This window comes from Chelon labrosus (assembly GCF_963514085.1).
Source record: "Chelon labrosus genome assembly, chromosome: 23".
NCBI classification, from domain to species: Eukaryota; Metazoa; Chordata; class Actinopteri; order Mugiliformes; family Mugilidae; genus Chelon; species Chelon labrosus.
The window spans coordinates 4,932,584-4,959,418 of NC_140356.1; the positions used below are offsets into that span (position 1 = coordinate 4,932,584).

At 43.0% G+C, this 26,835-nt stretch overlaps 1 protein-coding gene across 3 annotated transcripts; it reads left to right on the top strand.

Moving 5' to 3' along the window:
• Positions 1–102: 102 nt before the first annotated feature.
• Positions 103–26,021, top strand: gas2l3 (growth arrest-specific 2 like 3). Of its 3 annotated transcripts, none has more exons than XM_084573379.1 (9): positions 103–216; positions 12,647–12,691; positions 18,828–19,014; positions 19,917–20,035; positions 20,517–20,658; positions 21,820–21,883; positions 21,992–22,133; positions 23,163–23,267; positions 23,467–26,021. In XM_084573379.1, exons 2-9 carry the CDS (start codon positions 12,668–12,670, stop codon positions 24,853–24,855), a joined length of 2,172 nt encoding a protein of 723 aa, XP_084429505.1. In that variant the 5' UTR covers positions 103–216; positions 12,647–12,667; the 3' UTR covers positions 24,856–26,021. The 3 variants fall into 3 exon arrangements, with proteins under 3 accessions (XP_084429505.1, XP_084429506.1, XP_084429504.1); XM_084573380.1 differs by lacking the exon at positions 103–216 and adding an exon at positions 9,392–9,504; XM_084573378.1 differs by lacking the exon at positions 103–216 and having other exon boundaries at positions 12,103–12,691.
• Positions 26,022–26,835: the final 814 nt, after the last annotated feature.

The following is a 26,835-nucleotide window of genomic DNA, read 5'->3' on the forward strand; positions in this document are numbered from 1 at the left end:
CTCCCCCCCCGGCGCACGGAGCGCTCTGATTGGCTGGTTCGAACAGCGCTGCCACACATACACAGCAGCGGCAGCAGCTGCAGCGGAGCCGGAGAACATGAAAACACCCGAGAAGTGGAGTACCAGCTCAAGATTTCCACCAGGAAAAAACTCGATAAAACAGCAAAAACTGAACAGACGCTGCGCCTGAGGAGAGTGTTCCCTACACTGTCGCCGGTAAGTTTCAAACTTCATTTCACAGCTGTGAGAACTAAGAAGAGAAAGTGTTTTATGGAAGTTTTCGCAGAAGTTGCCTCATTTTCTTCCTAAAATCCATGAGGGAGCCGCGTGGAGGCTGCTAACACGGTTCCCAGCAAAATACTGAACATACAGCTATATATGAATATAACGGAGGTCCTGTGTGACTTTTAACAACAAGTATTTAAAATATTAAGGCTCGTCAAGCTCGGCAAGTTGCTTCGTGTACAAGAAAATGCTATAGCCGAATCCTAACTGAACGGATAATAGGCTGTATATAAATTATTTTTAGGTTTGGGGCTAATACCTACGTCTGCCAAAAGCTAGTTTAAATTATTATTTTAAATTATTTATTGTTTTTTTTTTCATAAAAAATGTAGTTTGTTGTTGAACTTTACCGTTAAGCAAACAATGCGCTTTCCCCTTCACGCAATTCCAGTTTAAATGACCAGGGCGTGTTTTAAACTCCATCTACATCCCTGAGTCCTACAGGTTTCCCTGTTACATAATGGCAGGTTGGTTAATTGACTTTGACGGCTCCGTGCGTTCTCCTGTTGAGTGTGAAACGGCAGCCTCCAGTATGGAGCATGGACACTGTTATCCTTGACTGGCAGGTGGGAATAAATAGGTAAGAGGATCAGTGGCCCACTGGAGCATGTCTAACTTGAGAGACAGATGCATGATAATAAAGTGGTTGCATGCAGAGGCGATTCTGGAGTCTGTTGGGGCCCTAGGCAAACACTTCCAAGGGGGCTCTCCGACCATAGCCTGTTTTTATAGTGTAAAATAACTAAGTGAAATGAAGCTTCTTAGAAAAGTTGACACTTAAACATCAATCAACATCATATTAACTACCCAAAATGACAGAAACCTTCCTTGCACTTAAAGTTTAGTCCCACTCCCATCCACTAACATGGAGGAGGTGTTGCATATGACCACACTGCAGCCAGCCACCAGGGGGAGCTCCAGATGCTTCTGCTTCACCTTTGTCATGGCCTCCACTATTTTTACAGTTTATGATTTATCCCCATTATCTTGTTCAAATATATGACGCGCACAATAAATTGCAAAACGCAACTCGCAGATATCAGGATCATCCCATCGCGATCATGATAGGCAGGAGATGGCATGGTTCTCAGCCCTCTGGTGTTGGATGGTTCTGACTGCCGGCTGCAGATGGACCCATGTACAAATATGATGACCAAAAAAAAACAAAACATCATGTCTCAAGGAATACTCATGCATTGCATGTACTGTATAATAATAAATTAAAAGCTAAACATTGAGCACACATTGGAGACAGCACTTCTTAAGCAGGTGTCAAAAAACTCCTGAGGAAACATAAGGTCAAGGGACTTATAATAGTAACATACTAATGAAGTAAATTTAAAATGTTTTCCCATTATAGAATTTAACTTTTTAACATCCTCCTCTGAGAAAAGCTTGTACTTTATTGATCATAGTTATCTGCTTCACTTACCACTGTCTTGTTTTCTTTTCTTCGTTTTCTTCTTTTGTCTCATTTTGAAATGAGCACCGTTGTCATATTTAACTACTTTAAAGAGTCATGTACACAACATGTAACAGGTCTGAGTGTGCAGAGTTGTGTCTGATTGAGGCCTCTTAGGCAGGTCTCCTATTGTCATTGAAAACTTGGCTCACATCCACAGCTGTAGTTTAAAGTTTGTGAGCCCATGAGGGCCCCAAAGCAGTTGCCTGTGTTGCCTGTTTGCAAGCTTCATCTCTGTTTGCGGTGACTAATGGGATCAAGCGATGTTTGCATTTGTTTGCGGGTGATGCTCTTGCTTCTCTAAGAAATGTCTCTCACGCTGCTATGTTTGGATCAAAGCGCACACTGACGGACATGTTTTCTTTATCCTGCTGATGCACCTTTTGCGCCAGGACAATAAAGAGCAGTGCATTAATGTGAAGTATGGAACATGCGACAATCCTGGTTTCCTGTTGGAGGAAAAAGGATGAAGTAAAGGGTCGACAGGTGCTTCCTGGAAAGAGGTTGACACTAGGGATGGGCCGTTCCCACTCTACACTTCAGACGCTGGTGATGAGTTTATGTCAGGTTTATTTTTGTCTTTAAAAACAACAAGATTTTTTTTTCTCTTTGTTAACCTTAAATGGCTGTAAATGAGATTTTCCCATTGGATTTTGGATTTTGCCTTCATCCGTTTAAAGGACTGGCTTGTAACTACAACTCATGATGGCGTGTCGTCATTATTCATGTGTGTTCTTCGTGAAAAATTGCTACGCTGAAAACCTTTATTGTCTATTAATGTGAACACAAATCAACTTGAGGGAAATCTGGCCTGTAGCGAAACTGCCTCTACACACCAGAAAATTGCAATTGGATTAGAATCAATGATACAGTCGATGTGCTTCTTGTTCCCACTGCTGCTCTTGTCTGGCCAGATGAAATCCAGCAGTTTCTCTCCTGCATTACGTAGTTCTCACAAATGTTAAGCACTATGTGAGCACAATCTAGAGAAACACTGGGTTACAAGCGTTAATTATCTCTTCTCATCTGTTTAGTTTCCTCTGGAAAATAAAACTCACAACTAATAACTCGGTAAACATTTAAAAAAAAAAATAAATAAAAAAATTAAAAAATAGAGAAAGGTGTAGACATAGAAAAATGTGTAATGTGGAAGGGAATGGTCAAAGTAATAAACCCACAGAAGAGTTATTGGTAATTCCTTGAACCCCTCATGGTACTTTAGCTGCTTTTTGCCAGCTAAAGTCAGGAGCTGGTGGAGGCTTAAACAAAGATAAAAGGAGAATGAATATTGGACTTACTTGCCATGTGGCAAGAAACAAGATTTCAAATAATTTCAAATGTTGTTCTGTGTGTGTTGTATACAGTATGTAAATATGCTACTATTTAGACTGTTAATACCTTGTTACACTGCCCCCATGTGGTCAGAGAAATGATCAGACCAGTGAAGCTCTAGTACGTTGTGCAGCTTTAATTTTTGGATGTTTTCTAGGAACATATAACATAGCCATACAGTTATTTTTCGATTCTTTGAGTATATTCATCCATTTAGTTTGATCTGAAGCAGACTAACTGGTTTTGTTTGATTTTGAACATGACCGTGTGTTCATTTGTAAATGTGAAACATTTGAGTCCTTGAGATTTTTTTTATTTTTTTTTTAAAAAAACCTTGAGTTTATTGTATCAAACTAAAGTGCGACATTGTGTTGCCATTGCTCTTCAGTCTGAGCAGCGGTCTGTCTCCAGATCAGAGACAATACAGTACGCCACTGTGTTTCAGACAAAGCTGTCATGAACCAGCCCTTAATAAATGAGCGCACACATGAGTAGCAACCTAATTTCCAAGTATCTTCATAAAGACCATCTGCTTGATCTTTGGCATCAGGCCTCATGTTTTAGGCCTGCCAAGGCAGAAGAAGTTAATATACACACACACACACACTCTTGTTCAGAACCCTCCTGCCCCCCGTAAGCTGTATCCTAAATAAATGAGGGGTAATCCAAGATTTCATTATCCTCTCCATTGTGTCCACACATGCAGCATCACAGCCCATATGTGCCCACGTGCATTTTTAACTCATTAAGCCTCCTTTGTCTCATCTGGTGGTGTGTTCGTGTGTAAGGGGTGGTGTTGTAGATGCCCATTAAAGCTGACATCATGCATTAATCAGTTTCTATTGACTAGTTCATGTCATAGATTGTATGAATAAACGTCACACCCAGGATTCAATGCAGCTGTCATAACCTCTCAGTGCTAATGGTTGAGAGTTATGTTTTGTTTTGACTCTACGTTGTTTCCAATCCCCATGATTTTGGGAAAACATATTTCTTTAATGAGCCCTTTTGTAAAGTTTCTTTCTGATCACAGATGATCTTAGGATTCAGGTTTCTCTCATCATGTCTTAGCACTGGTGAGGCTGATTAAGGTGAAAGGTGCCCCAGCTTCTAAATCCCCTTCACCCCTAACCAGGATTATTATGCGACAAACAAACGTAGCTAATTAGGCTGAGCTCGACGACCCCTCGACCTTTCATATCGGCCTGATGCTCTGTGAAGATTTGGGAAGGGTCGACGTGGAGGTCGATCTGAAGTGGGCCCTAGTAAATCCTGTAACGTGGCAACACTGGGGTTGTGTCTTTAGGTGTGTGATAATTGGCTCTAACACGGCATAACATGATTGTTTTGAGTTACTGAATATTCAATATATTTCAATATTCTGCATATGAGGGATCGCCAGTAAAGAAAATATGCTTTACATGATGAACTGCTCTGTTGACAGAGGCGGAGCTTACTGTGCTTCACAAGCTGCACTTTGCAGTACCAGACATTTATTATGTAACCCTGGCAGTTTTTGGCAGCCAGACAAATGTCGCCTTTGAAATCAATAGATTCCCGCTGTACTTTCCAATCCACAGTTCCACATCCTAGTTAATTTAATGAACGTGTGATGTGGTTTTGTTAAATGCTGGAGGAAAATTTGTTACAAATTTGCCAAAAATAACAGCAAGGATAGATCAACGGTCAAGTTGTTTAGCACAGGTGTTGGGCAGCCTGTGCTGGGAGCAATGATGTCAGTTAAGCTAGCGGTTGTGTGTATGAGGTCAGCAGAAATGGCCCAAAGTGGGCATCTAGCCAGGCCCGCTGCAGCTTAAAGGATGCCGCTCCTCTTTGTTGAATGCCTCTGATTGACTCAGCCAACTGACTACTGACATCATGCATGGAATTTATAAAGAAGACAACTGTGAGAATGGAAAAAAGTTTGAAGTGATGATTCAAGCTTTGCAGCTGGTGTGCTCTGGTGCCGCCATTGATAGAACTCTGTTCGAAAAGTGGCGGTTTCACTTAGTTCAGTGATATTTTCAATCGGAGTTGATAATGTAAAGAAGATGTGTTTCCAAATGTAGGTTTCTGGAACGCGGTGAACTCTAAACCCAAGGCCTCTTAATGTTTCAAACAAAGCCATTCATGCGATCATGTCACCTGACTTGGTCACACAGTCTCCATTCATTCATAGTTTTCCCTATAGGTGGTCACGATGGAGAAGCATTGGGGGTGTCTCCTTTTAAAGATCCCGTTCAACATTGGAGTCACTGTTTTACTTAGTTTGTAGATGTTTCAAGATTGAAAATGTGAAGAGGAATCTATTCCTCAAGTCACCTTAGATGTCCAATTGGCCTCAAACCGATTTAAGAAGACGTACGAGTCATCCTGACATGTTGTGAGTATACACATGGCTGATTGTATCTTTTGTTTGAAGGGACGTTTGACACCGAGGACAATCTTGTGTGTTCAGGATACTGTTTGCTGCAAACCAGTGTCCCTATTCACAGACCTGGGGTCAGCTTGCATTGTTTCATTGGTCAAGGTTGTGGAAAGCAGGCTAGGAAGCCTGATCCTGAGTCGGCACTAAGGGGCTTTAAAATCTTGGAGCTGACCCAGTGGCGTGTAGTTAGCCGTGGATTAGCATCAACAAATCAAAATGGGATTGGCAGGTGGTTCCCACTCATTCAAGCCTCTAAGATGGGCTTTACTTACACTGTCTCATCCCTCAGGAAAGACCTTTCCAACAAGGACAAAAAGGTGGGAGCCAAGAAATTATTTAATCCTGCTTGAAAGGCTAATAATCTTATACTATGGAAAACCACGATGAACAGGCATGTACAGGGCCAGGGGGGACTGAATGGCTTTAGAAAGTAAAGTTTCATTGAAGATGCGGTTCTTGGTTCGACAACAGAGCACTGACATATATATTTACTTTTTGCATTCTCCTCAACTGAATGAATTTCCTTCTGAGTGCAGGCAGGCCCCATCTGTAATGAAAAGGGGGAGGCCAGCCTCTAAATGAAATGCTCCCCTGACAGGGTAATTAAGTCCAGACACAAAGGGCTCAGCAGGAAGGAGTTTAATAGTGGAGGAGTTAGTATTCTCCAGGGGTTAGCTGGGTCCAGCAGAACCCCTTTGGTCTGCGGGGAAAGGAGAGGATGCAGGAGGTCCACCGGCTCCGGGTGCTGGCCCAAAGCCACTTCACACTGAGTAAGAAGGACGCACAAAGATATTACTCATCCATTCTGTCAGAGACTAAATTAGTAAATTAACTGCCTAAAATATTGCATTTCTACATCAAAAACCTTTCAAGGGAGATTGATCACTGAGGGAGTCTGGGATATGCTAGAAACAAAGAGTTTATACCTGTGGTAAGACTCAGAGGTAGTGTAGGGCCTGTTAGCTAAAGACAAATGTTTCCTGCTTTAAGTTGCTGTTTTTATCCTCAGCCTTTTTGGGTGTCCAAACCTCCAGGCCCACTTATTAGTTTTTCCTGGATTTCCCACAAACACACCTGGAAGAGCATGGGGGATTTTGATATTCTACATAGCTGGCTTTGGTTTTAGACTTCACACATGTATACTGAGTTTTATGTATTTTTTTATTTTTACACCACTTATGCACACAATGCCATGTAGTGGAAAATCAAAAGCACATCACCGCCTGAACATTTCAACCCATTACATAAGGCGTTCTCATTTCTTCTTTGCACTTATGCATGGGTGCTCACATGCACCGGCGGAGCGCTGCAGGCTGCAGGCGGCATGTTGCATGCGCGCGCCACGTGCTGTGTGTTGTGGTGACGGAGCATCGTGGAGGTGGATGCGTTCTGCTGTCTGGAATAGCACTGATCCTCTTAAATGATTACTGGCTGCGACTAGAGACAGAGGCGACCTGCGTGGGCTACAAGCGGACAGATGTCTCAACCCCACCCTCAGCAAAACACAAGCAGACGAGCGTCTATGTTTAGTTCATGCAGGCTAGATCTCTTTCTCTTAATAGACTCAAAGTCTTCAAAGACTGATTCATTAATTTATTCAGCACCTTTTCCTGGAAGTGTTTTGAGCCGTGTGAGGAGAAAATATGCTCCCTCCATGCTTCTTGGTGGAGGAAGCTGGCTAATTTAGTTGTGGCAGATTGTTTACAATGATGCATTATGTCAGATCACATTGCAAGTATAGCTTGCAGTCACAATCGGTGTGTCTGAAACTTAGGAATGTTGTTTTAAATGTAACATCTGGAAACACTATCTGACTTTAATGCTTACAATGGTGGAGTCTATTCAACCTGAAAATAGCAGTTTTCCAGGGGGAATAAAACCTACACCAAAGCTTTTATTTCACTTCCAACAAGAAATGCAGGTTAGACAACCCAAACCTGACCCAGGGTCTATTGTGTACCGGGTATCTGTATGTCTTTCACTCGGTTAATCCTAACGTGGCTTTAGAAGTGTGGGAATGTCTCTCATGTCCCCCTGGAAAACAGCTTATTGTTTGAAAGAGAATTGGAATTCTTGATGTGAAGTTGGGAAATCCCTTGAATGACCAAAAATAACATGGTTAATATGAATTACAGTTTGAAAATGTAACTTGATCCACACAAAGGCTCAGCTGCATATTTGTCCCCGAAGAAATCTAAGAGCATGATCTCAAAAACTGCCAAGTGCTTTGAATGCTAAACTTTGTGTTTTTCATAGAATCAGGAAGATGAAGGATGGATGAGTTCTGGTGTTGGCCCCTGTTTTGTGTGTTTTCTTTATCTATATCTGAACCAAACCTTATCACTAACCCCAACTAGTTATCTCCTGAGATTGCTTAACCCGACCCCAACCTTAGTTTAACCCCAACCAGTTACTACTGCAACGCCTAATCTAATCACGGAGGGGTTGTTACAAGAAACCTAATTTTAATAGGAGAGGAACTCGATTCCAAAGGGAACAGACTTCAACATAATGCCAGCATTGTCAGATGTTTTTTCCTCTTACAACCGTATGGGAATGTGCGTGGTAGGGCTCCGTGTCGAGCCCTGCCCTTTCCAACACCCGCTTCCAAGTTCACCACCATAATAAAACGGGTTTTTGTCTTCGCCTCCACTTTTGGGCCTCAGTTCTCTCGCTCTCCTCTGTGCATGACATTTGACTGTGTGTGGGTGCCTTTGGTCCCTGCAGGGAGTCGCGCTCTCAGGCTCTGCCGGGGCCCCAGATGCACACAACTGGAGTCCAGAGCCAGAGATTTGCCCTTTGTCCTGTGTTGTTGAGTGCGACCCTTAACAAACGCCTGCAAGCTGAAAAGAAGCAGAGCCATTCTAGATTGTTCTCTCTCCTTAGAAAGTTAAATGTCGCCGCTCTTTCGCTGTTTCTGGTTCTTCCACTTCGTGGCCCTTGAGGACATTTTCAGACAATGGTTTAAAAGACTTCATTGAAATCATTTCAGGCCTGAACTAAATGCCACAAATCAAGCTTTTTTTTTTGCAGTGCTTTTTCTTGATGTGTCAGAAGGAATTGTTTTGAGCTGCATGCTGGGTTGTAAAGTTTTATTTACTATGTTCCAAAATGAGAGATTTTAAGGATGGACAGATCATAATTGAAATCAATTATTGTTGTCTGACTGGACCATCTCCACACCAATATCATTCTAGTTATTAGAATAAATCTCATTGAAACAGCTGTGGAATACAAACATCTGGCCATCTGATTCATTCACATAACATCCTGCGTTCTTGGTTGTCTTGCTCTCTCCGAGGCAATTTTAGTAGGAACAATTTACACATGGATGTCATCTTTCGTGACACCCACTGCTTGGCGGCAGTCCCTCCAAAACACCAGAGCAACAAACTCCTCTTTTGTTTGTTGTCCTGTTTTCCATCTCCAACTTTCTACTGAACACTGGTTTGAATGGTTGGTGGGGGAGCTCTGGTGGGACTAGCCTTGAGGTTAGGGGGGAGTGAAAAGGAAGTGGAGGTAAACCCCCTCCCACCTCACCTCCTGTATCCCATCTCATTCCATTTCATTGCATCCTGGTTGGGGAGTTCCTGGTTCGGCTGCTGGCTTGGAGATGAGAAGGAGGAGTGTATTGTTGTGTGTGTGCGTGTGTGTGTGTGTTGGGGATGGTGGCAAGCAAACAAAACAATGGAGGCTTTGTGAGAGGGTCCCGCCGTGGCAGGATTGTTGTGGGGGAGCAAGGGGGTGGTCGAAGCTTAGCGAAGCATAGCCACTTCATTAGTCAGGGCTCTCCTTTTTGCACCTCCTCCCATCCATCCTCCCTCCCTCCCTCCCTCCCTCGCTGTCATTCTCTTGCTGCCTTTCCCCTGCCCGCTCACTCGTGGAACTACAGAGGCTGGAGCCGCTTTGGCCGGACAGCGCTGAACATGCTTTCGAGGCTGATCTGAGTCGTGCGCTGCAGTGTCTTCCCTCGGTACCGTAGTGTTTTTGTACTGAGGTAAGTCGTCTTGTGTTGTCACCCTGTCTGTCCCATCCCGTCCTGTCCTTGGCTGCTGACTTGCCTCTGCTCTCCCCTGGGCTGCGGTTTTGATTCTGGATGACTAGACATATCACTCTTAGACGGGCCTTTATGAACAATTGAGGAAATTGTTTTAGTTTATGTGGTTAGTCAACATTTTTAATTAAAGCTGGAGGAGTTTGTTGTGTTTCTCATATCACTTTGATCACTCTGCATGATGACATCGGTAGAAAACACCAGAACATACAAATAGTGCAGTGTAGAGTTGTAGAGTGTTGTTGTTGTACAGTTTTAGATTGATATAAGCTGATATTTATGTATCCAGTGAGAATTGTGGGGGCTGGTGGTGGAGGAGGACTATTGCCCCAGCTGTGTTGACCAAATGATCAGTGTTATTAGAATCTACGTGCTTGTGATTGCTTTCTCCCCCCACCCTCTGCCTTTCTTTGCCAAACGCAGACCCTCAGGGACAGTCGAGCGTCTGGGTAATCCTTCACATCCTGTGTGGGAAAGTGGGAAGAGGGCCGCACTCAGACTAACTCATCACTTCCTCATGAGAAAGTTTGATTCACTAAACTCACAGCGTGTCTAATAAAAACAAAAACGTCCTCGCCGCTTTTCACCCAGAGGGTCATTTGTAGCATCCTGCCTATGTGCAGCTTATATCCTGTTTAACTCTCCTCTTCCTCAGTCATTATTATTATTTTTTTTATTACTGAAGGCATTGGATTCAACTTCCTAACTGAATTTGTCAGTATACTCTTTAATGTCCGGTAAATTTGATTACACACTCATAACACAGTGAATGGAAGATTATAAGTTTCTGTGCTGATAACTGAGGATTTTGTCAGCGTGAATTAAGGATATGAAGGTTGTTTAAGAAAGATGGGCCACGTGGCTGAAATTAGTTTAAAAGGCTGAATGGACTTGATGGGATAATCAGTGTGGGCCTTGAATGGAGCTTGGGAGTCGCTACGTGGAACCAGTTAAGCTTGCGGGTCATTCACAGGCTATTCTCTTGTTTCTCTCTTGTCCCAGGAGTCTTAAGGCTCTGGTGTAGGGCTGGGTGATAAACTGAATATATTGAATGTGGGCCTGGACCTTATTCATTATTGATCTAATCTGCCAAGGATTTTATTGACTCAGTTGTTTAGAGCTAACCATTTCCTCCTTTCAGACAGTGTAATTTGTCAGACCAAAATGCAGATGAATATTGAAGATACCATATGCAGTCTGGATCAGTAAATCTGGGAATCAGCTTTCTTGAGGTTGGGAAAGAGTATCATACATGGCTCAAATAGCAGAAGTGTTAATATTTGACAGGTTTTTAACAGATGAATGCTGGTTATAAAGTTGTTGTTTGATTTGAGCTGATAAATGGTTACCATTGATTGACTCATTACAAACATTGTAAAGATAATATTGACCTAAAGTCACAATAATCGCACTACAATTATTAATAGATAAGCTGTTTTATTTATTGCTTATTGTCTTTGTAATTTCAGAGATTATTACCTCAACTTTCCTTTGATCAGCTAGACAACTATTTTGATTATTGGTTAACTGCTTGATTCATTCCTGAAGTAAAAAGGCCACTTCTTGGTCCAGCTTCACTAATGCCGGGGTTTCCATTTAACTGAAAACTGAACATTTTGGATCAATTTATCAATTGATCCAAAAAAACTAAACAAAACAAAAAAAACTGACAGTCTAAACAGGAATGAAAAAAAAGTTGCAGCCCGACTGTTTGCATATGTAATGCAGTTTGTATGCAATGATATTTGTTGTATAAATAATGATGCCTCACCTGGTTCAAATAGTTCAGCATTGTGGGATCTCCAGTGCTGTTACCTGTGTGTTTTCTGTGAACGTAGAAGGAGGTGTTATTAGTTTAGCTTGCATGGTGGAGCTATTTCTTGATGACCAAACTGTGTGTTCTGTTTATTCATCCACTTAGCACTTCTGTGCAGCACTACTTCTGGTTTTCTAGCAACTCCAAGCAGACGACAAAATCCAAGTTGTCACTTGTTTCCTAAATCATAGCTCTAACTGTCTTGTAACCTCCTTCTTCCAGTTTTTATGCTATGTTACAATAAGCTAACAACATATGCAAAGCATATAATCGATTAAAGTAGAAGAAGTTGTCTGTTCCTTTAAAACTGCCTGTTTAGCCCATAAATACTCGTGCATCTTGATGAGCTGTATTGTATTCAGAGGTGGGTAGAGTAGCCAAAAATTGTACTCAAGTAAGAGTACTGTTACTTTAGAATAATATGACTCAAGTAAAAGTAAAAAGTATTGTCACCCTGTGTTACTTGAGTAAGAGTAAAAAGTAATGGGTGAAAAAACTACTCAAGTACAGAGTAACTGTCGAGTAACCTCTTTTATTTATCAGGTCAAATAATGTCAAATAATGCACATGATGCATGCACAAAAATATATTATGGCAATGATAATTTTCAGAGCCGGATAATTCCCTTAGACAACTGAAACAGTTTATAATAAACAATAATAAATAAATAATATAATAACTTAAATCTTTACACAGTAACATAAATTTTAAAATAAAATACATTATACATTGCATGCCGTCGCCATCGTTTTGTTTCTGTGCTCTTTTCCGCCTGTTTGCCGCGGGGAGTGTGTGTGCGGTCATGTGATGGCTCGGCTCTGCCTGATTGGTGAAACGGAGTTAGACGTCGCTAGTGGCTACATTTGATTGGTGAGATGCAGTCATGTGATAGTCACAGAGCCTCTGGGAAGTCCCGACCTTAAATCATTGCTCTCCCCATATAAACAAAACAGACCATGCGGCAGACGGATCGATAAAAAAAAAAAAAAAAAAAAAAAGTAGCGAGCAGAATCAGCCCAATGTAACGGAGTAAAAGTACCGCTCCTTCTTCACAAATGTACTCAAGTAAAAGTAAAAAGTATGCTGCTTTGAAACTACTCATAGAAGTACATTTTTTCCAAAAAGCTACTCAAGTAAATGTAACGGAGTAAATGTAGCGCGTTACTACCCACCTCTGATTGTATTTCACATTCTCTGAACAGTAACATGGTCATAAAATTGTGCAATGGACATTTTGATCATTTCTCACCTTTTTTCCTCTTTCCACAGAATGAAGAAGTGATCACAATCATGGCTGTCCAAACTGGCATCCAGGTAAGCTCATCACTGTTTAGATAAAATACGGTATACTTTGATTGGTCAGACGGGAAATCCAGTTCTTGAGTGCAAGGCTACGGTGCAGGCTGGAGATGTGGTTTGCAGATATTGTTAAAACTGTACAAAACTGGTGGCAAGCTTCTTTGTCATTTTAATCAATCCTGTTCATATTTTGGATGTTGGATAGAATAGCATATAGACCTTATTGTAGTGCCCTCTGTAGGCCGTTTATAACCACTCTGAATGTCCAAGCAGTGAGTCACCAACACTATCTGTGTGCCAAGCTGAAGAAATTTTTGTTGCCACACATTATTACAGTTATTCATATTAAATAAAGAACTTCAGACGTCTGTCTCCCACTCAACAACTGTGTGGAGCCCACCTGTGTTGCAGCATGCCGTCTTGTTTTTGTTATGCATGTCTGACGTTCCACCGCTCGGACCCTGAGGAGTTTCTCCACACATTTCTTTAGGGGGAGCGGGTGGAATGCCCTTTTTTCTCCCCCTTCCCCTCCCAGCAACGAAGTATCAGCCACCACAAAATCCAAAACAACACATGTATCGTGTTACAGATGTGTCACATGGCAGCACCTCCTTGAGAATGACTTTCCTCTGTCATCTGGTTTGGAAAGTCCTGGCACTCCACCCCTGTCTTGGACTGCGGGTATGCAGAATATGTATCCCACTGTTATGCACATAACATGTGGCAGGAAACCTTTCAGACTGATGCTGATGTGACGATACGGCAGTGAAAAGCCTGCAGAGTTGTTGACTATCTGTGGTTGGATGCAGCAGCTTCAGAGGAAACAGATTAACTCGAAAGATCAGGTTTCTTTGCTTCATTTGTGCCAGGTAGTTTAGAGACTGGCTTGTATTGTACATCATCTCTGCAGGCTGCCTCACATTATTCTTGAATAATTCTTGAAACAGTGATTAGCTTTTTGACATAACTAACTTTTGCTGTATCCATCAATAACTTGGCAAATGCAACAAAATAGTCCCATATTTATCTGTCATGGTGTGGACACATTGACTCCAATCATCACTGTAGAGAACTGGGACTAAGTAGATCGTTTTTCCTCCTGACTTTGCATGTTATCAAAGGCACCCTGTGAGGATATCGATCTGTATGATACTGTAACAACACAGCAACTTCCAAAGTTCAGCTCAGAGCCTCAGTGCCCATGTAGAGCACAGTCAGATTCGATAACTGGTCGCACTCTGACTGCTCTGCTCACCCATGCTGAAGATGTATGCACTCATGGGAGTGTAAGTAGCATATGCACACATCTAGAAAAGATACAGAAACCCAATGTAAAGTATAATGTCTGCTTGTTTACGCTTGCTTGAAGTGGATTATGACTTTTTTGAAAAAGAATTAATCTGCTTAATCTGAGATGAAAGCATCATTTCTGAATAAATTCTAGTGTTGTAAGTATGACTTCTAGCTTCTAGTGAAAACACCATGTCTCCCATATGTATGACACTTGTCGTTGTAGTGTGCATCAGGTCATTTTATTTTTTTATCTTTGTCTCTGGGCAGCATGAAACATGACCAATCTTAGATTGAAAGATTACTTACAGTTTGCCAACTTTACTAGTTTTGTTTCTTCTTCTTCTTCTTCAAAGTTTTGTCTTTGGTCGGCAACTTCTACTCCTTCTACCCAGTTTATTACAGCCATGGTTCACTTCCATTGCAACTTTTCAAAACCAAAGGTAGCAAAAAGAGCATCGGTATAGATGGTCACAGTAACTAAACAAACATCTTAAAAGAGCTAAACGTATCCAAAGAAACAATCTTATAAAAACAATAATAACCACTCAGCTATAGATTGACAAGTCTCTGCTTGCCTTAAATTCCCCATTAAAACCAAGACTACCTCAACTCTTTTCCTCAGTATTAGAAAAATCTGGGATGGAACTGGCCAAATAGAAATCCTAAGTAGCTCTTGGTATTTGAAAAGAGCAGTACGACCCCGTTAGTTCAGCCTGGCTAAACCAAACAGCTCTGGGTTAGTTATGTACCTAAAGGGTCAAAGGTCAAAAACTAGGCCATGGGAATAAAAGAAAAAAAATGGTACGGCTAAAATAAAATAAAGTCAGAAAACAGCAGTGCGTCTGATCTTTTACTTGAATATTTGACATAGGGCTAAGCTTAAAAAAAATAAAATAAAAAATAGATTTTCCAATTCAAATGAATCGTCATTTAGAAGATCTGACATTGATTCATTGATAAAATACTTATCAATGCAAGATTTTTGCGATATTTGCAATTTTCTTGCAACCCCTCGTTAGATGCTCGTGTGGTGTCCCAAGACTGATTTCACACAACTACTCTTGCGACACCGTGCAATGAAATTAGTATTCGTGTGCGGGAGATCCAAAACATGACAAAATCTTCAACTCTGAGTGCGGCATTTTGGTTTTAAAAAGTCTAACGACAGAAGAGATCTGAACAAAAGCAAAGCCATATGGCAACATTTTAACCAGTCAGTCGATCAGAGCTCTATTTCCATACAACCAGGACCTTACGAATGGAGCCGATTCAGGAAGTCAGTAGTGATACCCTGCCCCTATTTTGACAGTGAGTTCTTTACTATAGGTTTGTCGTTTACAGACTTCATATGTACATGAATCCAGTGGTGTAAGAGGAAAAAACAGCTTTTGTAAACATGTGATCAAATGCAAAGCATCATGAGTAGGACTTATATAATGTGAACAAATCTATAAATAACCATGGACATCATAGTCATGGCAAAAACACGTGATATACAAGGAGAAAACCTGCTACATGTTACTGTTACATATTGTTACATGTAGTTTCCCCTTTGACCTTCCTGCTATTGACCATTGTTTCAGGGAGTTTACTTACCCTCACTGTAAGTGGCTTAAGTTAAGAGCATCAGAAACTGCTAAAGGGTAATTGGTAACATACAGGCACACAATGCCTCAATCTCAGTATTTTGCTGGATTACCTGTCCACATTCCTGCACATAATGAGGACAGAGGCGACGTCAGGAAATAAGATCAACTGAAAAAGCCCCAGTACTGACTGAGTTTTATAACAATATTCTGCTTTAAAGCCTGAATGCTCGCTGTGAGCCTGTATACAGTCAGGTGACAGGGTGCAAGGTTGGATTAACCTCACCGTTGAGGCTTCTCTAATCGCCACAACATCTTTTACGTAATATATAAACGTTAAACTGCGCTGCCTTATTTTCTAATTAGCCGCATGTCAAGAACCGAACATACGTGGTTGTTGTGACCCCTCAGAGCGCCGCAGGCAGGCTGCCCTTCTGAGCCGTGTTATATAATGTGTGTCTCTTTGGATGTGAGATAACCTTTTCACGTTTAAACATCAGGTGTTTTTACCACTTTCTTCTGCTTGGTGCGTGTTCATCAGTTGTACCCAATGTTCCCGCTCACTTTGGGAAAGTTTGTTTTGCACCATGCTTGTCTCCATCATGGTGACCTTTGATCCCAAAGCAGTTACGCCCACTTTGACCTCTGTTGTAAACATTTGATTGAGTGTCGCTAATCCACATTGAATCAACGGAAGAGCCTTGTGGACGGAAGGTTTTACTTGACAATCAAAATAGATGGTTATAATCAATCTTAAAAGAGCATTCCACTCATTTCACACGAGGTTTAGTTTAGCTTTATATAGGGCCGTACTCTAGAATAACTTCTGTGGTTGTGGGAAGAGATTTTAAAGTTTAAAGACAAGCCCATGGGTTAAAAACACTAACTGACAGCTGAAGGATTTAAACAGTGCAGGGGTCTAATTAAGGATGAAATACTGAGTTGGAATGTGGGAAATGTAGTGTTTTGTAGCTTAATCCATACTGTGGATATTTAGGTCTCTGTTGCTTCTCAAGAATCCTTCAATTTTATGGCAAAATCACTGCAGCAGAACCTTGAATTGAAAATGTGACATGTGAAAACGGCATGCACAGAGGCCGTCTTTTAAAGCAGAGCTTTCACAGTTTGCAGTTAATCGATATGAATTATTGGATTTTTCCACCTTTCTCCTTGGATCCTCACATATCCTGACAGATTTAGGTTAGTCCCAAGGAATTGAGACTCATCATCAGTCACCTAATTTGTCCTAGCCTCAGTTATGTTTCATTGCACCCAGAGTTTCCTGTACATTTCTTAGTCCCACTAAGTATCTGCCTGATCCAGTGCTCGTTGAAGCTTCTTTCTCACTCTAGCCAAAATTCACACACAACTGTCCAACTATCCAGAGCAGAGTCACTGAGCTCAGAGCATCGGCAGGAGTATATATCTGCATAACGGCCTCTCTGTTCCACTGGCCAGAAGGTTTCCTGTTTGTAGGCTGAGCGAACACGATGAATTCGAGGCCTCAACAAGAGTCGGCCTTGTTTCATGCACAATAACCCTTTTCACCACAGGGGACGCCGTGTCCCATTATTGCTCGATGACATGTGATGGACTCAAAGATTAAAGGCTGTATCTTAAACAGATGTCAACATACTGGACGGGAGGAAGAGAGGGGGGTCATGCAGAAGTGAGTTATGTAATGTCTGGACAAGTCATCATAGTGCACATCTGCTGCTAGTTTCTAGATTACCCCTCCTGCTGCCTGAGAGCAATCAAAACTTAATAAGAAAATAACATTGTTGTCATGAAGATGAGAATTCTAGGCATTTTTTGGGACGCAGAAGCCGTTTCATTCTCTCTTGAGTGAGAAAGTCTTCAAAGCTCTGACAGTATAACAAGTTTCATTAACATTCACGTTGGCTGTGATCCGGCATACAGAGGAATATTTTCTGCCTTCTTTATGTCAAATATTCAGTGACTCATCAGTTGACAGTGCAGAGCTGAGGAATGCGGGAGATCGGAACGGGAGGCAGTGTGTGACAGTTGAGATGGATATGATGGGACATCAGAGTCAAGAGCCGGGATCAGCGGCTCGCTCCAGGCGCTGAGCCCAAGACTGAACCAGAGCTAGACGCCAATTTAAGCAGTCAAGTGCAACGGTGTTCTGCTTTTTTCTATGGATTTTAGACCAAAGAAAATGTTACAAAGGCTTTTAGTCGGCCATGAAATACATTAAAATAAAATTAGAATAAACAACCAGTGTTGGATATGCAGATGAGGCTGCACGGCTTTGAAACACAGAGTGACCCTCAGTGGTTAACAGGCCATGTTGTAGCAACTCTCTGGGCTGTAATCTCCAGTAGAGCATAGAATTGAAGTGTGCTATGACGGCAACCCTGATGCGTCCTCTCTGCCTGGATGGGTCACACAAATTCCTTTCCTTTTGTCACAGAGCAAGGCTGAATGGTAAACAGACTAGTGATAATGCTGTAGTGTTTGCTGGTAGAGAGCAGGCTGTGGAAGAACTTGAAACTTTGTTTCAGTGCAGGATTTTCAGTCCCTGTGGTTCAATGTTTTCACTGACAATACACTGACAGAGACAAGCTCAGACTTATCACACAGTGCCTCGCTGAAATGATAAGAATCAAGAATAACAACAACATAGGCATTGAAGCAGACTTGGAAAGAAGAAAACATAATTATGTGTGCCTTTGTGTATAGAAAATACACTATTAATGGTGTTTACTGTAAACTTTCATTTCCTTTTTAATTTACTTGGTGAAAGTGACATGATGTCTTTCCTCGTTGAAAGCAGCCCCACAGCAAACATCCAGTTAGCTTAGACTGAAATCATGTGGAAAAGATTAACATGGGTTTATCCTCAGTACAACAAAATCCACCCATATTTTGACACCAATTAATATTTGGTTATTAATCTGTGCAAAATCTGTTGTACGGGGTTTGACGGGTTAGTCTATTTCTTGGTGACTTCATAGTGACTTTCTGTCCAGCCTTGATTGTTCAAAAGTGTTAAAACCATCAGTAACTGAGAAAGCAGTCCTCAGATCAGATTAGTCAGACTTCTCAATAAGTGGGCAGTCACACTAATCTTTTTGAACATGCTGCCAGCTTTCTGTTTGTTTCTAAGACTAAGTATACTTCTTATCATCCTCTGAATTCTTGATGTTTTGCTACAGTTTTCTCCCGAATTTCAATCTGTAGCTTTGTTTCTTTCACAGCAGACCGAACTGTGTCATTTAATCTTCTAAACTTTCCCTCCTCCTCTCCAGGTATGGTTTGGCGAGAAGTTCGATGCCCCCTTGCTGAGTCCCAGGAGCCCTCGGAGCGTGTTGGCGCAGCGGCACGGCCCCGGCCTCGCAGACGTCTTCCAGTACGACCAGTGGCTGGCAGTACGACATGAAGCCACCCTGGTGCCCATGCAGGAGGATCTGGCCATCTGGCTCACGGGCATGCTGGGTAAGATTCGACATACTTTAACCACTCTGAAAACATGGTTCATTTTAATGACTCTCTCCTGATTGAACTATACAAGAGTATCCATTTGTCCAAACCTGTCCCTGTGTGATTTAGCACTTGATAGTTGCATGCTAACATCCTGCCCCTTCAGGCTAGGAAAATACTGAAGCACAATCGACACAGGTCTCCCATGTAATTGGATTTGGGTGCTGCTATTTCCAACCATCTCTTAGCAAACCACAGAAACGGTAGTGGAACAAAATCCCTCATTTCACCTGTCTCTGCCATTATACTGACACCTATTGTCCCTTATGATACAATGGAGCGGTGAGGAAACTGAAGCTAGCTGGAAACTGACTCTATTGTTAACTGCCGAAACCGTTTCTTTTAGCGGCAGACATTCAGTTTTTCTCATGAGGAATGTGGGCAGGTACCAAACACTCAACATGAGTTATTGGTACCGTGACCGGGATGACCTGCATCCCACATTTTTAGACTCTTTAAACCGTTTCGCCGCTCCGATCGTCAATCTGGAGGGGCCGGATGCTGCAGAAACAGGTGGCGTGGATAAAGTTTCATGCCCTAAGGGTGGACTGTTGTGGAGCAATCTTTGTCACTTAGTGTGATGGTATTGTGGATTCTGTTCCCAGTGTGAATTAAGTTGCCCTTTGTTATTCCCTAGGGCAGTGATTTACAATAAAGGGTCATGGGAGCGCTGTAAATTCTGTAGCAGTCTTCTGTTTGCAAAGTGTCATACAAGGGGGAACAAATACTTTAGTTCTGTGATTGTGACTTTAAGAAATCTTCCAAAATCTTTCTGCAAATTAAATCGTAGGCTTATTTGCACTGAGCTTGGTCCCTGTGTATTAACTTTATTCCTCATCTTTAAATTTGTTTTCCAGGAGAGGAAGTGAGAGCCGAGTTTTTCATGGAGGAGCTGAATAACGGCGTGAAGCTCTGCCAGCTTATCGGCGTGCTCCAGACCAAGATCGCCCAGAGCTGCCCCTCTGCGCTCGGCAAGGTGAGTCACACAGCAGCGATGAAAATAGCTGGGGCGAACGTCCAGAGGGAGGCTTCGTGCTCACACGTGAGGGATGTTTGGGGAGAACTCTGTGGGTCACAGTAGAGACAATTCTTTCACCAAATTAAATGGAGACACATTTTAATGTAATGCAGCTAGTGTAATGTCATCATAAATGTCTCTCTCCATAAGCTACCCAGGGAGTTGGATAGATGGATAGTATTTAGTTTCATACCTTACTATTCTGTGCCAGGGTGACAATGGTGTTAATGCTGGTGGAGTTTACTGAGTGGTTTCACTCTAAACTAAAAGGTGCTCTGCAAGTAAATAGAAGTCAGTTTGTCGTATACAGATAGTAATTCAACAACCATCATGTGTAGTTAATGGCACAGTTTAAACAGACACAGTTTCAGCACAATGATTTGTCTTTCATGACGGTTCAGGATGATGCTTATTAATGATTTTATTTATTTCCTGACAGCTGTTTCCCACAAGGAAGGTCGCCTGCAAGCGAGACGCATCTCCGGGTTCCTTCTTCGCTCGCGACAACACCGCCAACTTCCTGGCTTGGTGTCGACACGTCGGTGTGGAGGAGACGTACCTGTTTGAGTCTGAAGGCCTCGGTAAAGAGATGCAACACACGTCTACAGAACTCATTTCATCTATTGTGGTGCATTTTTTCAAATAGAGTTGAAAGTATTCTTTCAAATAGACTCTTTTCTTGTTCTCTCAATGAGGAATCATTTTATGTACAGCAGCCTGAAAAACACTTGTGTGAGTAGACGTGACCTTTGAGTTTCTGGCAGCAACAACAACATGATTTTAGCCACATTTCCCTGGTAATAGACTTCTGTATCTGGACTGTTGAGTATAAGAACACAGAGTGACTCATTAAAATATCAGAGCTGCTGCTGTGTCAAAGTTTAATGTGCTACAGTCCTAACTCTGAAATAACACTGTAAACATTTCCAGTAAGTGAGTTCACGGCTCGTTTTATCCGAGCAAAGCTGAACCTTCAGCAAACAATTTCATCCTAACTGGAAAATCTTTTAATCCTGGAGACTGAAGTGCAGCTATGCAGTCAAATAACGCCTGCCTTGTATCGGCCATGTCATGCTTTTACATTTAAAACCTTTGGAAACTGTACCATGATGAGTTTTCCTGCGTGTCCTTGGCTACTGTCTCAAGTTTTCAGAGTATTGTTTGAGTCCTCGGTGTCCAGAAGGAGGTCGACTCCTGCGCAAACAAATCCATCATGTTTAGACAGATTGATGCAGATTTGTCCAGACCATCCCAACATTTATTCAGCCTCCAATCTAATACTGTAACTTCATATTGAGGCTGTTAATGAGATAAACAGGCTAGATCTCAGCTGTAAGCTCCTAATAATAAAGTCAGACCTGAAGAGCTGAGTCTGTTGTTTAAGCCTTACCTCTTAATAGTTTAATAGGATCTGGTGAGGAGAGCAATCACACAGAGTACTCTCTATGGGGGATCATTTCATTACAAGCAATGGCTCTGATTAACATGAGCTAGAAAGGAAGTCATCCAACTGCCAGCAGTGGGAACGAAGTACACGCACATAGAATTTGTTTATACCCCTGAGTATTTATAAAGTCTTCCACCCAAACCTCTGTTCTCTTCTGCATGAATCACCTGACATCCCCTCAGGGAATCATTAACTTTATCTCATATGGTCGCGTTTTTGAGTTTAACACGTGAATGTTGTTGCTCTTCTTCCTCACTCACTGTCAGCCTGTAACTTGTTGTGTTTCCTACCTCAGTGCTGCACAAGGAGCCTCGGCAGGTCTGTCTCTGTCTGCTAGAGATCGGCCGCATCGTCTCCAAGTAAGTCTTTAAACCCAGAAGGAGCTTCTGGGTGGTTTGAATCATTTAGAAACAGATTAACGTTAGCTATTTATTTCCTGACATTGGTAATGTGTGAACATTTCTCAGGTATGGTGTGGAGCCTCCTGTGCTGGTGAAGCTGGAGAAAGAGATCGAGCTGGAGGAGAGTCTGCTGATGACGCAGGAGCCGCCTCCAGCTGTCAAAACCTTCAGCGTGTGCTGCCAGCACGGCGGCCTCTTCCAGCCCGGGGTGAGTTTGAACAGACAGGAAATTAATGCCACACACTTTAAACTGACACGCTATGAAACTTTTCACCTGGAGGCAATAAGTGTGGCACAAGAATGACCTTACTTTAGCTTCACATTATTGCCCCAAAACATCCTCCAAACTCAGTCTAGATGATAACAGGCTGCACAGAGACGAGCAAAATAAGAACATGAGTTCAGATGACGTATTCACATGTGGCCTCGTGCTCCTCCTCGCGCCTCCACGTCAAAGATGGAAAGCGAGCGCAGCTGATCCCGTTAGCAGCACATAGGTGGTACATGTGCGACCCAATTGAAGCGGAGCCAAGATGGCGGCAGGCAGCAGCTCTTGCCGGTTCATTTGCGCCCCACAGGGTACATGACACATCACAGCTGACCATGTGAGGCTCTGCCCATGACTCGCCACACGTGATCTCCAGGCTACAGACGCGTGCGTCGTAATTAGTATACAAAGTGATGTCATTTGCATTTAAGGAGTCCTTCTCTTCAGCGGAGTTTGGTTTGAAAACTTTGTAAACTGTCACCGATACAGACGGAGGTTCTTGTTAGGTGGGTTGATTCTCGCCTGGGTCAGTTGATGAAAGAAGGCAGGGATGATAGTTTCATTCCCAGAGGAGACAGCTGTGCTAAAAATAACTGCGCTCAGTGAGGTGGAAGTCGGTTTGAATAAAAGCATCCACCATCTAGTAGATTTATTCCCTAGTGCATCTGGCCTCACACATTCAAGCTGCAGAAAATAAGCTGTTTACAGTTAATATGGGAAGACCACTGGGCTTCATCACCATGTCAGTAGTGTCTCATCTTTGAAGAAAAATAGTAATTCCATTTCCGGATTCAGTGGTTGTAATTGAATAGTTGCTCACTTACCCAGGAGCAAAAATCAGAGATCCTTAAATGTACTGCTGTGTTGAGTTGTATAATAATCACATGTCCACAAACATCATACATCGCAGACAATGAAACCCTGAATATTGACGCCTACCTGTCCTCTATTGTTCCTTTCCCCATGTAGGAGCACGGGATGGATGATCCACCCTGCAACTGCTCCAACAGAGTTTCTATTGAGTACCTGTCTGAGGGACGCTACAGACTGGGAGATAAGACCATCTTTATACGGGTGAGTACGAATACACACACTGTAGATGAGGCAGGGAGATGGTTAGACTAGTTTACAATCCTAATTGAGCAACTTGTGAGAATTCCCATTTTCCCATAACACATCAAGACATGACGGCCTCATCTCTGTCTCTGCAGTTATTCTAACAACTTGACCAAACTAAAATATGACTCCTAAACACTTTGTTTCCTCTCTCCAGATGCTTCATGGTAAACACGTGATGGTGCGTGTCGGTGGTGGCTGGGACACTCTCCGTGGTTTCCTCATGAAATACGACCCGCTGCGAGTGCTGCAGTTCACCACCCTGGAGCAGAAGATCCTGGCCTTTCAGAAAGGGCCCCCAGGCCTGGGAGGTCACCAGCACAACGCGGCTCCACCCCCTCCACCTGACATGGACCCCCTCGCTGCCGTCAACAACCTCATCTCGTCCTCTTCGTCTTCCTCCTCCTCCACCTCGTCTTCTTCCTCCTCCTCAGGCTCCAGCTCTAAGCAGACGCCTGTGAACGGTGCAGGTCAGACGGGTCGCTCTTACACCGCCTCCCCAGCCTGCACGCCCACCCTGCCCAGGAAAGGCTCAGTCCCTAAGAAGAACCTCCAGATGACACCTACTTTCCCCAGGAAGCCCACCCAGCTTCCTCTACCCATCACCACCACCAAAGGCTCCTCCTCTCTGCCCTCCACACCCGTGGGGAGCTCCTCCAGACACCCTCCCAGCCCCGGCTGTCAGGGTGTACAGGTGCAGCGTAGAGCTCTGACTCCAGCAGCCTCTCCTTCACCCGCTCCTGTAGATCCCAGCCCCCCCGCCTCCAAGCTGAAACTCAGAGCACCAACACGTGGCCCCGCCTCTCAGCCCAGGAGCCCCGTCTGCCCCGAGCCCTCCTCCAAATACCCCAAACCCTCCAGCCCCTGTGCCTCCCCCTCTGCCGCCCCAGTGCCTCGCCCCGTCCCTGCACCGGCACGGGCACCTACCTCCAAAGATGCCCGGCCCCCAACGGGCGCCAGCCAGCGCTCCCGCCTTGCACAGCGCCGCCCCGGCTCCCCAGCCTCACGCCTCCGTCTAGAGGCAACCAGGCGAGCGAGGACGGCCACAAGAGCTGCAGTGACACAAACTCCAAGAGCAGCAGCAGCAGCGACGGCAGCCCCACAGCCCCGGACCCCCACCCCCAGCTCACGGACAGCCTCTCCAGCACTGGCAAAGCCTGCCAGCTCCCTGCCAAAGGGCAAGGAGGCCACAGCCAAATCTAAGGGACCAGCTGCCACCCCTACACAAGGTACTGCTGTCGCCCCCGGGCGGGTCCCAGGGGCCAACACAGGCCCTTCTGACGCCAGCAAAGCCAGTCAGAAAACACCAGCCACAGCACAGAGGACGGGGAGGAAACCAGCAGCCACACAGCAGACAAACGGCATCACCGCAAAGCCCACTCTGAAACCTGAACAGACTGCAGCTAAAGCTCCAGCAGCCCCACTGAAAATCAACATCAGAGCCGTCAAAACCGAGCTCAGCGCCACCAAGAAGGCCGCCCAGGGCAAAGGCAAAAGTGAGGACACTTATTTTGAAATGAACAGTAGAAGGAAGCAGAAGACTTAACGCTGTGGCTAAAACCAGCAGCTTCTCATCACAAACCAGCACTTGTTGAAGCTCAGACTCTTCTAACAGATATCATCACTAATCATGAAAAAGCTCGTCATTGTTGACCATGTTTTGTCTCCAATTTTATTTTTGTCGATTTTTGTACATTATTTAATAGTCTTTTATTTAGTATGTTTGTTTTTTTTAATCCAAAAGGGTTAAAAATGTCAGGCTTACTCTGTTTTGTCTTCGTGGTGATTTGTCATATATATGTATGTATATCCAGGATTAACAATTGCACAACGTTTACATTTACACCTTCACATAGAGCCGTTACAAATGATCTGCTCTGAGTTTTAAGGAATAGATTTTTTTTTTTCTAGAGAAATCATGTAGAAATACTAACCTCAGCTTTTTTTAAAACTCAACACAAGGTAACAGGACACAGCCATGACTTAATAAAGCGCACTTAGGTGGACATTAGCAGGAGAAAGATCTGTTTTATTCAGAGGAGAAGCAGCTTCTGTCCCGTTTTCTCCAGCAGGTTACCAAAGTTGTAAAGTAGACCACCTCGTTTTTTTTTTTTGTTTTTTATTATCTGTTTCCCTTCCAGTGAGAATTCACTTTCCACTGGTGGTCGTTCAGATCTAATACAAGTGTCTGATTTTAGTACAAATAATGAGTAGGTGGGAGGTGGAGAGCTATCCTCCCGGTCCCGTGCCTTCATCAGAAAGAAACTTTCTGAGCGGCATTAGAATGTATAAACAGAGTCGACGGTGGCGGGTTAAACTTTTTTTTTTTTTTTTACTGATGACAATTGCACAGTGTGTACGAGCACTCATGACTCTGGATAAGAGACAGAGTCTCGGTTGAACTACTGATCAAACGCCTCTTTTTCTCTCAGACAGAAAACACTCGAGGCCCTCCGGGGGCCTGCGTCATTTTAGAGCAGAATCTGCTTGGTGTAGACTTGTTTTATATGGTTTCTAATTGTTATTATAATTTTTTTTTTGTGCGTATTAAAAATCTAGTTTTCTATGTGGTGGCGTTTGTGTATGTGTGAGTTTGTGTATGTATAGATACACGGTATATTATCAGTGAGGCTTTTTTCTTGTTTGGCACTTTACAGAAACCTTTGTGTTTGTCACAGTTTGAATGTTGATTCTGTCTCTTGATTAATAAATGGACGAGCGTTTTAAAAATCATCCTGGCTATGATGGATATTGTTTTTTTCCCTTGCTTTATATTATCACTGATCATTACCATTACATTATAAACACTGATAAGAGCAAAGGTAATGCTCAAAGCAATGTCATCAACCATTTGGGAACTGGAATCCAGTAAAATAACATAAATATTCTAAATAACATAAATAGTGTTCTTATTGACAGAATAGACCAAAACTCTTTCAAATACATCCTGGAGACAGCCATGTGAACGCACTGAGAAGAAACTTAAGTTTGACTTCAATCATTTTCTGTAACCGCTTGTCCTCTGGAGGGCCACAGGGGGCTGGGTCCTATCCCAGCTGTCACTGGGCAAGAGGTGCGGTGCTCCCTGGATGGGTCACCAGTCAGTCTGTAACAGGGCTAACACAGAGAGACAGACAACCGTTGACACTCACACACCTACGAGCATGTCTTTGGACTGTTGGTAGAAAGCCAGAGAAAACCCACCCAGGCACAGGGAGAACATGCAAACTATGCAAAGAAAGGCCCCAGGCCAGTGGATTGAGCCCAGAACCTTCTTGCTGTGAAGAATCAGTGCTCAACAATACACCAATCTGCCCCCTCACTTTTACTTAGTGGTTCTAAACCAGTCCCTAAAACTCATCAGTTGCACTACACTGCCCTCTAGTGGCTCTGATGAGAATTATCACGTTGAATCACGTGGAAAATCTTTCTATTAAAATTCTCAATTCCACAGAGAAAATTCCCTTAACATTCTTCTGAGAAATAACTTCAATAACATTCAGTAGTTTACTTGATAGTCAATCAA

Bases quoted from the DNA above. Each gene is read 5' to 3' on its own strand.
- gas2l3 (XM_084573378.1), top strand. From the start codon at position 12,584: ATGGTCATAAAATTGTGCAATGGACATTTTGATCATTTCTCACCTTTT. The intron at 20,036-20,516 runs GTGAGTCACACA...ATTTCCTGACAG, and splicing joins GCCCCTCTGCGCTCGGCAAG to CTGTTTCCCACAAGGAAGGT. The intron at 21,884-21,991 runs GTAAGTCTTTAA...AACATTTCTCAG, and splicing joins ATCGGCCGCATCGTCTCCAA to GTATGGTGTGGAGCCTCCTG.